Source organism: Polistes dominula, unplaced genomic scaffold (assembly GCF_049000335.1).
Source record: "Polistes dominula isolate Pdom_NZ unplaced genomic scaffold, Pdom_raw_medaka contig_82, whole genome shotgun sequence".
NCBI classification, from domain to species: Eukaryota; Metazoa; Arthropoda; class Insecta; order Hymenoptera; family Vespidae; genus Polistes; species Polistes dominula.
In genome coordinates this window covers 2381231-2399182 of record NW_028301046.1, presented here as the reverse complement: position 1 = coordinate 2399182, position 17952 = coordinate 2381231, and the positions used below count along the sequence as shown (strand labels likewise).

At 28.0% G+C, this 17952-nt stretch overlaps 3 protein-coding genes across 5 annotated transcripts; 1 reads left to right on the top strand and 2 right to left on the bottom strand.

The window, feature by feature from the left end:
- Window positions 1–1041: 1041 nt before the first annotated feature.
- Window positions 1042–3192, top strand: LOC107074554 (uncharacterized). The gene is made up of 6 exons (XM_015336077.2): window positions 1042–1169; window positions 1240–1369; window positions 1493–1702; window positions 1784–1937; window positions 2018–2118; window positions 2208–3192. Exons 2-6 carry the CDS (start codon window positions 1346–1348, stop codon window positions 2451–2453), a joined length of 735 nt encoding a protein of 244 aa, XP_015191563.1. The 5' UTR covers window positions 1042–1169; window positions 1240–1345; the 3' UTR covers window positions 2454–3192.
- Window positions 3193–5002: 1810 nt separating this feature from the next.
- Window positions 5003–15583, bottom strand: KrT95D (phosphofurin acidic cluster sorting protein KrT95D). 3 transcript variants are annotated; one of them, XM_015336287.2, is made up of 12 exons: window positions 15218–15583; window positions 13747–14050; window positions 13362–13649; window positions 13150–13249; window positions 12861–13016; window positions 11314–11424; window positions 8674–8942; window positions 8386–8591; window positions 7955–8302; window positions 7458–7861; window positions 7260–7376; window positions 5003–7152 (listed from the first exon to the last, which is right to left on the bottom strand). In XM_015336287.2, exons 1-12 carry the CDS (start codon window positions 15322–15324, stop codon window positions 7019–7021), a joined length of 2544 nt encoding a protein of 847 aa, XP_015191773.2. In that variant the 5' UTR covers window positions 15325–15583; the 3' UTR covers window positions 5003–7018. The 3 variants fall into 3 exon arrangements, with proteins under 3 accessions (XP_015191773.2, XP_015191774.2, XP_015191775.2); XM_015336288.2 differs by lacking the exon at window positions 11314–11424 and having other exon boundaries at window positions 15218–15582; XM_015336289.2 differs by lacking the exons at window positions 11314–11424; window positions 12861–13016.
- A 541-nt stretch (window positions 15584–16124) lies between these two features.
- On the bottom strand, window positions 16125–17767 carry Yif1 (Yip1d-interacting factor 1). The gene is made up of 4 exons (XM_015336286.2): window positions 17577–17767; window positions 17267–17355; window positions 16854–17198; window positions 16125–16762 (listed from the first exon to the last, which is right to left on the bottom strand). The coding sequence occupies exons 1-4, from the start codon at window positions 17602–17604 to the stop codon at window positions 16232–16234; spliced, it is 993 nt and encodes a 330-aa protein (XP_015191772.2). The 5' UTR covers window positions 17605–17767; the 3' UTR covers window positions 16125–16231.
- Window positions 17768–17952: the final 185 nt, after the last annotated feature.

The following is a 17952-nucleotide window of genomic DNA, read 5'->3' as shown; positions in this document are numbered from 1 at the left end:
TTTGAAAAAAACAAAAAACAAAAAACAAAAACAAAAAACGTTTCACAAGAATATCGATGTATGTATATATTTTAAGTTTGATTATAACTCTCCCTACTTAATTTGTATAAAACAGAAAATATCATTAAAACGATGAACAAAAATAAATTGATTAATCTTTTTCATCGCACTATCCTATTATTAATTTTTCTTCTTTTTTTTTTTTTTTTTGTATATAACTCTTCGTCTTTAATTACACAAATAAAAATGAATGAATGCTAAGCGTATTTTTATTTCTTTGCTTCTCGTTATATTTCAAAAAAATGAAAAGAGCTTCTTTAACGAACTGTATTTGTTTCTTTTTACAAGAGTACATTACGTCAAGTACACTTTATAAAAATGTAAAAACAGAACGTAACTTTACTATAATATAATAAATTAAAAATGGCGTATTCATAATAATAACATAGCTTAAAATAAACGTCGTATTTTTTTTTCAAAATATAATTCAAAATAATACAAGAAATAATTAATATGCCACTATTGTATCAAATTGTATTAAAATTTTCTTGAAAGAAAGAAACTTCCACATGTCAATGGGTTAATTGAATGAAACAATAGCGTAAATTCAATTGTTACGTGAAATATACATGAATGAAATCCAAAATATTTTGACTTACGTTGTTATATTGCGAAAACTTTTACAGTCATTCATTGAAATCCAAAATATTTTGACTTACGTTGTTATTACGAAAACTTTTACAGTCATTCATTGAAATCCAAAATATTTTGACTTACGTTGTTATATTGAGATAACTTTTACAGTCATTCATTCAAAGTAGAAATAAATTTAATTGATAAATATATTAATGTAAACATTCAAAGAATTTTCTTCTATTTCTATAACAAACTAATTTACAAATAAATAAATATATAAATAAATGTATTCATATATTATTCATATAAAATTATTAACCTTAAACATTTGTATTATCTATATATATATATATATATTAGATACTTGACTTTTACTACAGTAGAATAAACGCATGCGCATTACATCTGTCATATGAGGAAAGAAAGACATAATGAAACGAAATACACTATATAGGTTATATACAGTAATGCGATAGAATGGTGCACTACGTGGATTTGCCATAACGTGACTTGTCTTGCGCATGACTGCACCGGTAAGTATACACGACCAAATGGTTCTCATCTTTTCTTATCTTTATTATTTTTATTCAATTTTTTAATAAGGAGAATGCTGTCGGTTTTTAATACAATGATATACAACCTACGATAATTCAAATCTTATGAGAAAATTTGTACTTTCTAAGTTAAGTCTTATCTAAACTTATGCAAAATGTCAAATCCTCGAGAGAACGAGGTAAGTTCTAAGAAATTTTATTATCATCAATTACTTCTACTGTATATTTTACTGTAAATGTTTTAGAAAAACAAAACAACAAATGTCAGACAGTTTATACAGGTATGAATTTTGAACTTTCAGGTACAAAATTTAAAGGAATTAGGAAATGCATGTGTTAAAGAACAAAAATATGAAGAGGCTATGTTTCATTACACTCATGCGATCAAATTGGATCCACAAAATTATTCTCTTTACAGTAATCGTTCATTTGTCTTTTTAAAGATGCATCAATATCATTTTGCAATGGAAGATGCTCTAATGACAATACAATTAAAACCTGATTGGACGAAAGTAAATAAGAAAGAAAGGAACAAATATAAAAATTCATTTATTCTTGTATTCTTTAATGCGGATCAATGACTTTTGTTTTAGGGTTATTTTAGGAAAGCCGAAGTTGAATCTCAAACTTTCCGTTTTAGCGAAGCTTTACAGTCTTATAATAAAGCACTGTCATTGCAACCAAATGAACCTGGTATTTTAACAGCAATTAATAAAACATCCATGATGCTAATGAAGGATAGAAGAGGTAACATATTTAATATTCTGATTATTTTCTTTGATTACTTTGATGTGATAATTAATAAATTATGTTACTTTACATTACAGCTGATCAACAAATCCCATGGCTCGGTGCAGGAGTTGGTATCATTCTTGGTGTAATAGTTGTTATAGCAGATTATGTATTTACTAACAAGCCTACATTGACGGTAAGATACAAAATATTTTAAATATATCATAAAGAAAGTTGAAATCTTGTGTGGAATGCAATTATGTTTTTTTTTCCTGTAAATTACAGCATCCATTATTGATGGCCTTACTAACAATTTCAATCGCAATGCTAGGATTTTGTATTGCAAAAGGATTTCGTTATTTTGTCAAATGTCAAAGGAAATCATTGCTTGAACCACCAATAGATCTTTATCCCGAAGACAACAAGGACAAATTTGAGAATAACGAAACTGATAAAGAAAATGAACAAGAGAAACATCCAAAATATAATAAAGCTTTAGCTAGACAAAGGTTCAAAAAAGGAAAATCGTAGTGTGTTTCGTTAACAAAATGTTTCATTCTTGTTGCATTTTTATATATAATAATCGAAGACTTATTGTCCATTTACATGTTACATTTGATTTATTTATTTAATCTGATTATTTTATCAATGAAATATTCACATACACATTTGCACTTATTATACTATCGATAATAAGTGTTAAACAACGGTAGATTTTGATAAACGTTCATGAATTTTAAATATAATCTCTCAGTTTTTCGATAATGTAATTTTTATATACACTTTCGGAATCATTAATATTGAATATTTATCTCAAATAAATATAATACAACGAATGTTTTCTTTTTTTTTTGTTTGTTTGAAGGTGTAATTATACAGATAATTATGCCGATTATTATATTACTAATTTATTTCATATATATATTTTAACTTTGCAATAGTACTCACTTATATAAACAAACTAATTGCATATAGCTGAAATTTAGCTTTAAAATTAATAAAATATTACACGAATGGGAGGATTGTAACGTACGTCCAATATCATTTTTATTAACATTATATTACCACAAGAATTCAAATTCAAATGAAATCAACTGTCGATCGAATAATATCGATCGTGCATAACAATCAATGTAAGAACTAATGAAAATTAATCGAAATGATTTTTTATTCTCCATGTATATTTAAACAAATTTTCTACCAAAACATGATCTTATAAATAAAGATACGATAGTGAAAAAAAAAAAAAAAAAAGAAAGAAAGATAAAAATAACTATCTTATGATAAAGTCACATTTTCAAACGTCTGGCAGTCATTTTTGAAGATTGAAATAAATCACAAAAGTTTCATATTACGCTAAAAGATGATATAAAGTTAGCACGAAAAATTATATCTAAAACGGTCCATCACATCTTCTTCTCTCTTGTCTCTCCATTATTTACATAAACATATGTATATACGATTACACATATAAAACATTTGACATACCACTTTATGATATTACTACTATGATATATCAGACATTTATTGATTTCAACATTTGACAATCTTATAACGAATTTTTCCAATATGAATGAAAATATAATCAACTTGAAACAAAATATTAATCGCTTTTTTATAAGCTCTGACCAATTGTTCTTTTTCTTTTTTTTTTTTATTTCAATAAAACTATCAATACTAAAGACAAATATATATTTTATATTTGTTGTATTTATTATATATATATATTATAAAGTACTATCACAATCTGAAAAGTATTGCTATATTAAATTAAAATAACATAGGCTCATCTAGTTAGACTTTTTTTTTAAAACTATGTATGCTCATTCAACAGTCATCTATATCCCTATGAAATAATAATATAAGATTGTGATTAGAATAAAAAATGGCGAGTTATGTTTATTAATTCAATTACTTGTGCATTTATGTATATATCATCAGATCATGAGCTGATAATACAACAAATTTTATTCATTATAACTCATATAATAATATATAGATATTGTATTATAATATTATTAGATTTTATATTAAAATCATTATAAAAAATAAAGACAAAACATTACAACTACAATTATTCATTTATAATTAGTAATATTATATTAGAAGAAAAAAATCAATGAAAAAAAAAAAAAACAAATTTACATTTTTATTAAATACTAACCAGTTTCTGCTTTTTTATTTATTTTTTTTGTTTATTTTTTATTTATTCGAATATTAATAATCTATGTTATATATGCAACATTATAAATACTCAACTTGTACATGATGATATATGAGTATGTAAATACTTTGAATAATATACGAGGTATACATTTTTTGTTTTGTTTATATGATTATTTGGCATTTGATTATTTATAAAAGTGCATGTAAAATTTACATGTTTTTAAATAAAATATTTAATCAGTTACTAAAAAAGAAAAAAACAACATTTTTTTGTGAAAGAAATGAATAGATATACAAAAAACACTATTTCCTATGATTAGAATTGTTAGATACATGATATAAATATGAATAATGAAATTATTCACTTAAAATATTTCTGCATATTTGAAAACTGTTGATAAGCAACTCAATATATATGTATACATGGTAATAATGTGTCAAAAGCAAATTTTATCAAACATTTGTACGTTTTATGATAATAAATATCTTATAAAATGATGAATATACGCATATGTCAATTTTCATTAATTTTGATATATTGATTGGAATGAACACATATCATTCAATACTGCTCTTCATGAATTTAACTTTAGTAATACTATTATTTCTAAAAATGCAGACAAAATATTCATTTCCTAATCACACCAATGAAATTTACAAATACACATTTATACATATACTTATTATTAATAAATAATCGTATATAGACCAGCAAATAATATGAAAGCATGTTAAAATATTCATTAATTTTTACTTTAGCAAGTGGTAATCATTGCCGGACCTTTCTATCATTGCACTTGTTATACAGTAACATGTAAATAGAATCTTTTTATAAATTGGATAGAGTCATTCACATATTAGGTTGGCATTAGGCAATCAAGGTGACACATACGTATATATGTTGCATAAAACAATTACATTTTTATCGTTTTATCAAGGAAGAAGAAAGTTAGAAAATACAAAATATATATATGTTATTTATGTGTATGTTATCTCTGTATTTTTTAAAAGATAACATTCACATTATTTAAAGAAATATTAATGCTAATTGTTCATACTTTTCATATTTACAGTATGCTTACCAAAATCGTTAATGAGCAACAGAAATACAGAAACAATATTTTTTACAGTTGGCCAATTTAATATTTTTATCAGTATGTAATATTTTCAAGATGATGATCATAGTTAATAATATTCATAATAATTCCTGTAGTAGTAATAGTAGTGAGAACAGCAATAGCAGCAACATCAGCAGCATCAGCAGCAACAACAGCAACAACAGCAACAGCAACAGTAGTATAATAAAGGCAACAATAGTAATTGTAATTACTAATCTTGATATAATTACTATTATTATTGTAATAGAAATTTTCTTATATTTACGATATATTTTTAAATAAAAATATTCGAAAATAGAGTATTTTTTTTTAAATCTGAAATTATAAATTACAAACTATAAATATAAAATATATCTTTCAAACGATGATAAAATAATAAATTGTTAATCTTGTAAAGAAATGAATTAATGAAAATATCAGCTGGTTATTCTTTAAAGAAAAAAAAGAAATAAATTATTATCAAGTTAAATAGGATATATATATATATATAGAATACTCAACACATAAACATATTATATGGCACAATGTATGAACATCAAGTTTCATTATTATTGCAGTGGAAGTTAAGTTTACAATTGTCTAACATATAACAGGAAATTTAATTGTTTAAATGGAACGTGTCAATTGATATTAAACTTTTACCTAACATTTGTTAATATTGGTAATACTTTTGTTAAATAACATCTTATTTTTCTGAACATTAACAGACACTGTTCCATAATTTCCTTTCAACATTATAGCATTTTATAGAGGTTTTTTTTTATATATATTTGTGCATCCAAAGTTGTATTTATTATTCATGTCGCTGTATCTTTTGCATATCGCAAAAGAATAAAAAAAAAGAGAAAGAAAAATGAGGAAACATAATTTTTAAATCAATGTTATAATTAAAAAAAAAAATAAATGTATATAATTATATTACGTCATAATATAATTAATATGGATAAAAGCAATTGTAAAAAAGAAATCATTTTGAAGAGATTCAATAATATCTTCATATTATGATCAAATAAACATATGTACAACTTAAGTAAGATTTCTAAATAGAAAAATAAAATAATAAGCGAAATACAGAAACATTTGGCTAAATATATAATAATAGCTTTATAATTAATATAATCAATAACTATGTGCATTTTTTCGTATTCCTCAGTTGTATACAAAGTCTATTATGCAAATAACATGTTAAGAAATTGTGGAATAAATTATATATTAAAATTGCACTTTCCCAGATTTATGGATCAATATCAAAATAATGAACATTGTTAAATGAACATTGTAATGAAAATTGAGCTCGCATTAGGTATAAATATATTGTATTATACGAATAGGCGAAGAAATAGAAATGATAATATATGATTTATATGCAATTAGGAGATAAAACATATTATATATATATATATATATATGCGTAGAGATTAATTTAGTGTTTTTTTTTTTTTTTTTCTTAAACAAACATATGAGTCATGCCAACCATATTGTTAACTAATAGTTTTTCTTTTGATTAATAGTCAAATGTTTGATAGTTAAACGTTATAAAATGACGAAAGATTATTTACAACAATTCAAATTAGAGTTTATAAATAATTGTAATATCGAGGCATCAAATTAATTTCTACACTTAATAAGTTATTCATAAAAATCATAATGGTTAATCTCTAATAATAACGAGGCAGTTCCAAGAATTTGCTGGTTATTATATTGATATTGCATATTTCTACTATTTAAGCACAGTCTCTCAATGTTACCCCATCATGGAATATTAAATACACAAATTTAAGGAAATTTAATTAATGATAAAAGGGAAAGATTTCATACAGGGTTCAAAATTTGTGGCTGAGGAGTATAATCAAAGAGGGCTAGAGGGAAGGTCTTGATGTGCGTTTGCCACTGCGCCGATAGTTGGAAAAATTTCACACTGTACCATTCAGTACCATCGATGCTCACTAAAGTAAAAAAAAAAAAAAACATCCATAATGCAATAGCTCTCTTATAATATCATACATTAAATATTAAACAATAAGAAGAAATTTTTATAAAATAAGACTCTTACCTCTCAATGGAATGTTATGAGTTTTTGCCGAACATATCAAACGTGTAACACCATCTACAGTTTGACTTTTCGGTTCATTCTCCTTTTCTTTCTCTTTCTTTTTTCCTAATCTCATTACTATTAACAAAAAAATGTATGATTTTAGATATGTCAAATTAAATAGTATAATAATTGTTGCCATTGACGTCAAGTACATACTTTTCTGTTTCTTCTCTTTGGTCGTATAATTCATAGAAAGATGATGACCAGGAGCTTCTCCTAATGGTGGAAGTCTTTGTACGTGTAACACCCTAAAAGCTTGCCTGAGCGTATTCTTGCCTTTTTCTCCTTGAGTTTGTTTGCCCCAATAATCCAATTGCAATTCTACAGGTTCCCAACCTTCCCTGATGGGTTGGCCTACATTAGGACTACTAGGTGGAGTCAATCTGCCAGGAGGTGGAATTGTCATCGATAATCCTGGAGGAGGTAAAGACGGTGGAGAACCGGACATAGTAATATTGCTTTCTTCAAGATCGACTGACGCGGAAGAACTACTGTCAGGACATCCAACCCGAACGTCATTTACAAATGGAATAAATATTTGACTGCTGTCATCAGTTTCTCTGTAATAAAATGATTTCAATTAAAACTTAATGTTTATTTGCATTTATTTATAAAAACAAGTGTCATGCATTTTATACTTAAAAAGATATTACCTATATGTTACCATTGCTTCTGCGATTGGCAATGGTAAAGTAGTATTAGTTGTAGCTACGTATTCGGATACTCTAGCTGCACCTTCACTTGCACCCCCACCTTCTCTTTCAAGTAATTCTTTCCATTCGTCACCGAAAAGAACTGAATATTTGGCATCCACGGATGATAGATATTTAGATAAAGTATTAGAGCCAAGAGGTACAACCAAAAACTTTAAATAATTTTGCCAATCGGGAGGTTTGAAGCTCAATAATTCTACATAATGTCGTAGCACTGCGTTTACAAAACTATCACCACCAGCGATTACAACCTTTATCGGGGAAGGCGGCTTGGCAGAACTGTTACAACTATAGTAAAAACAGTTGTAAAATGTCCATTTATTTCATTGTCTTCTCTTAGACTAAATATTTCGAATAAAATGAATAATTACAATTTTTGTATCCTTGTTACCAAACACGTGAATGTGGCACGTATATCCGCAGGGGAAGCAGTAGTAAGTACTTTGTGATTTCTCTCTTGAAGTCTTGCAGCAAGTACAGCACCTCCTGGGTCTGCTAAAGAAATCAGGGATACAGCTTCCGGTAAACTGTCATCCGGCAAGACGCGACTCAACTGTTCGACTAGGACCTTCCTCGGCTGTCATTACGAAAAATCTTATCATCATTGATATTACATATCTACATATACATGTAATATTATTGAACAAATGTCCAAGTACCTCTGAACTACTAGAGTCACCAGATGGTTTTAAGTCGACACTGAGACTATGCTTTTTAGATTTATTGCTACCAGGTGTTCCACGATCACGAGTAAAAAGTCTACTTCTCCTGTCGGAACTTTCATTTTTATTCGGTTGTTCTGACTTTGGTGGAGATCCGGCGACGATACTTGGCGGATCATTAGCTTCATGATCGGTCCAATTTTCCGGATGAGAATCGCTGTCTGCCCTCCTTGAACTATCGTCACTCTGTCTGTCGACGCCACGTTCTGTAACATAATCATGTTACTTTCCACTTGTCTTATAAAATTGTTATTATATTATATGCTGTAGATTATTAACAATTTATTTCAATGATAAATAGATAAGAGATAGAAGGTGAAGTCCATTTACGTAAACTACATTCGCGATTTGTTGATAATAATATTAATAATTAGTAACGATGTGAGATTTACCTGAGAGAGAAAAATAAAGAGAGAGAAAGAGAGAAAGTAAGAGAATAAATGATAGAAAGAAAAAAAAAAGAGAAAGAGAAAGATAGAAAGATCCATTTTTCAATATATACAGGATCTGTTTAATAAAATTACTTTCACATATATTCATATATATATACGTATGTTGTTATAATAAAATTATCACGTTCAAGTAGGGTTGATTACTGAAAAGTAGTATAACATCAATTAAATGATTGATAGAAATCAATAGAAAAATTGATATCAGAAATATATACGTACGTATATAGAGGACCGATGGACACGATTAAAGTATGTACGTAAGATTTATGTGTAAGATTGAAAAAGAGAGAGAGAGAGAGAGAGAGAGAGAGAGAAAACAGGAGAAAGAAAGAGAGAAAGAGAAAGACTAAGAATGGAGAAAGCCAATAAAAATTACTAGATGCATTCATTCAAACAAACCTGTTAAATCATTAAAATTAAACTATTAATTGTATATTTCAATAAAATAAACAAAAATCATTGTATTAATATAAAAATGCAATCAAAAAGAAATGTAATTGCTAAAAAGAAATTATTACAGGAATACAAAATGCTGTTATGCATTTATTCTTCTTACACCTTTACTATTTAGTTTATTATACGAATTTATACATTTTTATGAAATTAAAATAAATATAACAAAGATTTTTATTAATGAATTGTTTATAAAAACTATACTTTCAAAATTACTTTACACAAAATAATAATAAATAGATCATGTAAATTATAATAAATGCATTGATTATTATTATTAATTGGCATTGGGAACTTGAAAGTTCATTGCTGCAAATACCAAATCCCGCCATTGTTCCCGTCCCTGAACGGTCTTCGTATCCTATTTTTTTCAGGTCTCTTCTAATATTATCCTCCCATCTAAGTCTCGGTCTACCTAGTGGTCTTTTCCCGTTTGGTATACCGACCAATATTTTGTGCGCCGTTCGATCCTCTCCCCCATGCACCGCGTCACGTGACCAGCCCATCTTAATCGGCATGATTTTACGACATTGATAATGTCCGGTTTATTGTACAATCGATGTACTTCAAACGTTATGGAGTTTTTTCCATTTTCCCGTTTCCTCATCGCGTTTTGCACCGAACATTTTACGAAGAACTTTGTTTTCGAAAACCCTACATTTCTTTTCATCCCGTAACGTAAGCGACCACAATTCGCAACCATAAAGGACTACCGGCAGGATGATTGTCCTGTATATCTTGATTTTTAATCGCCTAAACAGCAACCGCGAGCTGAGTAATTTGTTAACCGAATAAAAACATGAATTGTCTAGATTGATTCCTTTTCTTAAGTTCTTCGTTAATTTCGTTCGTCTGATTTATGATCGATCCTAAATATACCTAAAGTTGCTGACCTGTTCAAAAGTTTTATCACGGACGACCAAAGTTCCAGTACTAGGCCTATTCTGAACTCTATCGGAATAAATGCATTGATATATTTTATAAAGATAAACTTTATAATTTTGAATTTTAATCTTTGATGATATTAATTATAGGTAATTAATAAACTTAATGCTTAAATGGTTAATATAATCATATCAATTTATAAAACTATTTTGACCAATTTATATCAATAATAATAATTTGATTTTTTACTTAATTACAAGATTACTATATTAGATATAGCAATTAATTCGGTGCCTTTTGAACAAATTTAGTATATTTATTTATAAAGTAATACATCTTATTCTTTGAAATATTTTTTCTCCATTAATTTCGATGACTTTGATTCAGCTTTCAAGGAAACTGTCGAATTCCTAAATGCAATGAATTTAATATCAAAGCACTGAATTAATTGGGTCACTTTAAAACACACATAACAAAACATAAATTTATTAAGCAAGAAAGAAAGAAATAAAAAAAGAAAATAACAAAAGGAAGATAAGACAGATAATAATAAAAAAAAAAAAAAATACTTAAATAAATAACTCCAAATAAATATTACTTATTTGAAGCTTATTCAGATTATTAAAGCTATAGATAGATATTACATACTTGATACTATTACGACGATACATTTTTTTCTTTCTTTTCATGCTGAATTTATATATATATAAAAAAAACATGCTGTTCTTTTTGAATTTTACTCACTGATACTATTGTATGTGTTATATCGAATTTTCACGTTACATACCTGCTGATGGTGTATGTCCAATATGCTGCTTGTCTTTGGCTGGTTGACTTCCAATGTAGTGTTGATTTACGGTACTCATTGTGTTGTTGTCAGCTTCCCCTCTTGTTACTACTACCGAATTGTAACATGCAACAGTGCAAAGCCAACCGACCAAATCTTGACTTAGTTAAAAATTTCCAGATCCAGATATAGATGATCGATTTTATATCATAGTTTGTATAACATAATATATTTTGGAAGTCCACAAAATCAAATACATTCTCGAACTCTTGTAAGTAGATGTACGTAAGTAGAATTTCCAACGTCTATACGTACATATATTATACGTTGATGCTTATATGACTTGCGTGCAATCTGATCTTCTGTAATAATTCAATGTGTGAAAATAAAAACTAAAGCAAAATGCGTTGAGCAAATGATTTGATTCCAAAAAATATGAATGCACATTAATAATATATATATATATATATTCAAAATAAAATAAGCCATCCTTTCTGAAAGGATTACTATCATATTTATTTGTATAGAATAAATTATCATGCAGCATCAATAACTAATTATACGAAAATATGACATTTATAAATGATAAGAATAAAAAGATATTATAAATTATGATCTTCCTGATATTATCAAACTAATTATATGTGTAATGTAGTAATAGAAGCAATAACATTATCAACTCTCTCTTGATACGATAGATATATAATGATGTATATATGCGTGGTTAATGTAATATATTTTATATATGCACCTTGCACTTTGTTCATATTATTATTCACTTATAAGTCCTGAATCAAATATGAAAGACATATATGAAATAGTGCTGCTTCTACTCACGATGTTTGTTAACAACGTATATACGTATACAGCAGTACATGAAATAATATGTACACACAAAATACATACTACAATATATATAAAGAAAATAATTCATGTCTATATACGCTCACGACATTGGTTCCGTTTATAAAACCTTTATCAATTTAATACATTCAATAATATATTGTATATTTCTTCAAACGTCAACATTTGTTGTCTGATAATTATAATGAAAAATGTACTTTTGGTATACGATGATGTTTGAAAATGTTATTAATTATTTTCTTAACTCGCATAAATGGAATAATTCGTGAGAAAAGCGTTTTGTCGTAAAATAAACAAAAAGTTTGCAACTTGAAGCATTAACAATTAACACATATCTTAGATAGAGCACAATATGATCCTTACCGTGTTAGATGTATTGGATATTAGAGAGAGACATTATGCCAATAATGGAATATTACAATTTTATAATATTAAAACGCGTCAATGAAAGATACTTTTTTTCTGTGATTAACAACCAAAGTACATAATACAAAGAATGGAATGATTCAAAACGCGTTTTCTATAAGCTAAATAGAAAAATAGAAGGATTAAGGATGAGATAAAGCAAAGAAGGGGAAGAAAAAGAGAGAAAGAGAATAGAGAAGATAGAAAAGTGGTATGAATGGTAGAAAACAAAAAGGAGATAAAAATAAAAAAATAAAATGAAAGACGTCGAGTTTTACCTGAATGTGGAGGTGTTAAAAGAGATCGACTGGAACTGAAAAAAGGCCGTAGCGAAGGCTTTGGTGTACTACTGACAGACATAGTATCCAATTCTGGACCACTGTCCGACAAATCTTCGAGTTCGTCGAATAGTTCTTCAATCTCCATATCGCCCCCTGAGAATAGTAATTAACGCGATACGATTACGTACAAAATCTAGTACATACAGCTTCGATTATCTTGGTCCCAGTTTAGGATCGGCCGAATATAAGGGCCGAAGGAAGCATTTATCATCGAGTATGCATATACCTGAAAGTTTTTGTCCAATTTCTTCTTGATCGTGATCCAAATCTTCGGAGACTCTGAACCTCTTCAAAAGGGCTATAAATTTTTGTTTGAGATTTCTTTGCTGTAAAATACACGAAATAATACAATTTAACATTGTCTAGTCATTTCTCAAGAATTTAAGATAAATAAAAACAAAGTTTTTTTTAAATCAAAAGAAAGGATGTTTTACGCACTCTAGCATTAGTAGGAATTTTTCCACGACTTTTTCGTCTATGTACTTCCAGAGTTGGTTCACTATCACTACCTTCAGCTTCAGCCTCCGAACTGAATTCTTCTTCCTCGTCACTATATTCTGGACACAATCTTTCATTTGGATCATTGGTAAGTCTTTTATCATGATCAACTGGTTGAGAGCTTAGTGCTATTACACTAACACGTGCTAGAGCCACAGAATGTCCACCATACTTTTCTGCTTTGTCGGATATCAATTCTAATTCAAGATCCATTTGTTTCTGTAACACCTATAACTCTAGCTCTTTATTTATGTTCAATAAACATATGAATGTAAATAATAAGCATAAAACTTGACAAAAATGTTTAATGTATATTACAATTTACCTGGGCCATGTTAATCACTCCCTCAGCTAGAGTCTTATATCCGAGCATTGTACGATTTTTATAACGTTTTCTTCTTTGCAATAATATTAATAATTTATTGCCATCTCTCTTGAGATAATGTGGATATTGAAGAGCAAATTGTAATTCTAACTCAGTATCTAACATACCTCCAGTTGGTATAATCATTTCATTAGAACGCAACGTTCTTTTAGAACTGTGCATTTTTACAGCAATTATGATGGATGTTAAATCAGAACCCAAAGGCCGAAGTGTAACCAGACGTGTTAATGTCAAGGAACATAATCTGTAATACATATGTGTATTTAAAAAATTTGAAGAAAAACAAATCCCATTCATATATATATCTTCTAAAAAAAAAAACAGTTTTATCTCTGAATTTATCAAGATTTGATAAGAAAAACAAAATGAAGCATCGATGTGAGACTTTGGGAAAGAATCTTATTATATTTTAATTTATTTTAAATTATATTATTAAAATATTATATATATATATTATGTATAATATTACAATATAATAATTCATAATTGTAATATTATTATATTAGTGCGTAAAACATGTTGTGTGTATATATATATCAACGATATTCAATCTACGATTTAATATCACTTCCCCTTCATTTATAGTTAAATTCATGGTAACTTTACCCATCCGGCCTTCAATAATATATGTATCCTATTCAAGGTAGTAAAGATTATTAAGTATAATCGCAGTTGGAGCATTACACTTCTAAAGAGTCCCTAAAGATCATGAGCATTTATTTATGTACTATATAGAGTATATTAAAAGATCAAAAACATATTACAACATTATTCCTAATGGTACATATTACAATAAAAAGAAATTGATATACTTGTAATATTGATATTATTGAATTTTTCATTTTGATTACAAATAAATGCACATTGCAAATCATACCTATACCTTTATTATACCTATACACCTAAATAAAACATTTATAAATTTCTAAATAAATTTAAATAAAAAAATACAAATGATCACATAAAATATATAATAAAAAAAATGATGTCTTATTGTATTGCGTTAAAAATTACAAAATTTCATCGAATGTTCATTGACATTTTGATACATGTGAGAAATCTGTTGACAGATGACAGATAGTCACACATGTTAAAGTCCTCGGGTTATTATTGCGATAATACATTGATGTGTCATCGAGAAATTAAATATCGTTGACAAATGTTGAAATATTTCAACACAACCATACGTCTTTGTAGAAATATTGAAAAATATTTAAAAAAAAAAAAAAAAAAAAAATTGTTTATTGGTATAAAATGTATAAGAGTTACCATAGATAAGAAAAAAGAAAGAAAAAAAGAAAGAGAAGAGACCTCGTATTCAGAGTGACGCGTTGACTTTGGATAAATATAAGCTCGACGCATTTAACAATCGATGAAAATAAATGTACAAGGGTAGTTTTGTTTGAATTACCTTGGTATACAATTCGGTGCAGTACGATCAACTTCCCAAGCAGCAAAAAGTTTCATTGGAACTGGTCGAGACGTCGTCGGTGCAGTCGCCTTCATCCTCTCCGCCATTTTTGGCCCGTTGGCCACCACAAGAAAAAAATCAGTAACAAACACCGACACTATACCGCAGCTTGCAGCTGACTAATTCGATCTATCTCTTTTGTTGCGCCATAAACTGTAAGATTACAGAACCGCACTACAAATATATGTTCTTTAAACTAAATTAGTTTTATAATATACTTCTTGTGTCATACAACGCCCTTTTTCGCGATGCTCACTACAAGCTTTCCTATTCTGATCATAGATCGAATGTGTGGAGTATAGACACATGTCGGTGCATCTTCATGATCGTAAAAAAGCATTTCAAAATCGTCGTCCAGCAAGCAACCAATGGGAACGTTTCCTACTACCATAGTTTACTACTGGTGGTCCCGGTGCTAACTAAAATGAATTTCTTACCGACAGTTGTCGATAAGGTAGAAATTATCTTCTCTCTGATTTATCGATCGTATAAAAAATTATTTATAATAATTAATTAATATAGTGAATAATAATTACATCTGTACGGAGCGATAGTCGGAGACCATGAATACAAAAAATTAATGCAATATATTAAACTAAGTTCTTATAATATGTAGAAACATGGATGTATAGTATAGAATCCCTCCTTGTACTTTGACAAATCCTGCTAAAATACATTTTACAGATTGATCAAAAATTTTTAAGAACATGTGTACATACATATTTTTAAATTTCAAAAATTGGTTTGTTTCATTTATAATAGCTTAAAATCACTCTTCCCCTTTCCACCTTATCACTAAACAACTAACAATAAATGAATAACATTTTGTAGATTGACTGAAACAATATCATATCCGTAAAATTTTTATTAGAAAAATGTATAATCGATAAATTATAATAAATATACATTTTATTTATTTGTTGAAGGGATAGTTTTTGTACTCGAAATGTTTATTTATATTAAATGGTAAGACAACCACCACATCAATAAAGGTTGAATAATTGCTACAAAAAATATAAAGTAAAGTCTTCTTCTATTACCTGTTGCTGTATATGAAATCTGACCCTGCGGAATAACTCTTAATTTCAAAGATCTCATGAGAAAAAATGCTAATGTTGCACTAAAATATAACAATGCTGCATAGTAACCAATTTTTTTAAATGGTAATGAGCTCAATAGAGCTGCATTTATACCAACATATTTATAACCGCAATAAGCCAGTAAATCCAAAGTAGCCAAGCTTGTTTCGATATTCATTACATACAAACTGATAATATGAACTATTAGTTCCACTATACCCCAAGCTAATACAGAACTAGCTAATATACTAAGTTGTTCAGGGCTGAAACGTTCTTGAGCACCTAAAACCAAACCAGCTAGTACCACATATGTTAAAAATGACATCATTGGGATATACATGTCCGGTGCATTCTTTTCATAACGTGGTTGCAAGGGCATATCTTGTTCGTATTTTACAGTCCAGTCCTGTTAATAATATTAAATTCATTTAATACTTTTTACAATTACACATTAAACAATTAATGAAATATTCATTTATTTTTAATTAAATACTTACTTTGTGAGTGAATGGGAAGAACAAAATTGCAAGTTTTCCAAAGACATAATTAGTATCCACAGCAAAATAATACTTTAATGCTCTAACTGGCACATATTTTTCAAAGTGTTGCTTTCCTGATCCTACCAATGCCGTTCCATACTGTACAGCCATATCTGTAACAACTGGCTGCGACAATATTTGAGCTGCGAACTGAGGATTGGTATAATTCTCTGTGCGATCATCATTACGTGGTGCATAATGTTGCATTGGCATTGGTGTCATTGGGGTAAATCCACTTGGAGATGGAGCTTGTTCTTGCATATTGAAAATATATTCCGATGGCATGCCATTGTTTGTTGGTACCTTATGCAAATATAGTTGACAATATTACATGTGATATATAAAGAACACTGTATAATTGATATTTTTACCTGCTGATTGTATATATATGAATTTTCTACCATTGGCACAGGACGTGTTGACAGACCAGCCGATGGATCTAATAACCTCTTTGGCTTACCTATTTGACATTTGTTTTCATATAAAAAAAAGTAATGATACTTAATATAGAATGTAAAGTAACATAACCTCCATTAATTCATTCATCTTTTCTAAATGAATTACGAATAAGGTACCACAAAAAAGAATGAAAAGAATATATTATTATCAATTGATAGGATATTTCATGGGAGAATTTATTTTCTGATGTTCATTGATTTTGTTCATTCGTTTATTACTTACCACGACGTGCACCTTGACTATAATTCATGTTTTATTTTATATAGTTTAGCGAATAGTATGATATTTTAAAATAAACTGTTAATTTTCTATTTTAGGTGCGTTTATTATGTTAATATTAGTTTACAAATCTAAAATACAAGACACTTCTCAACACACGTCACCATACTTCGAGGTTCTCTAGTTATATGGTCTCTTACTACTCATGTCAGTACCACCAACATAATTTTTAACCTCTCATGTGACTAGTGACAACAATAGTGACATTCGATAATGCACTTTTTTTTTATCAGATCATTATTTCAAATGAATTATAATTACTATACAGATGCAACACATTTCATAATATCATTATTTATTTATAATTATGATGAAATAT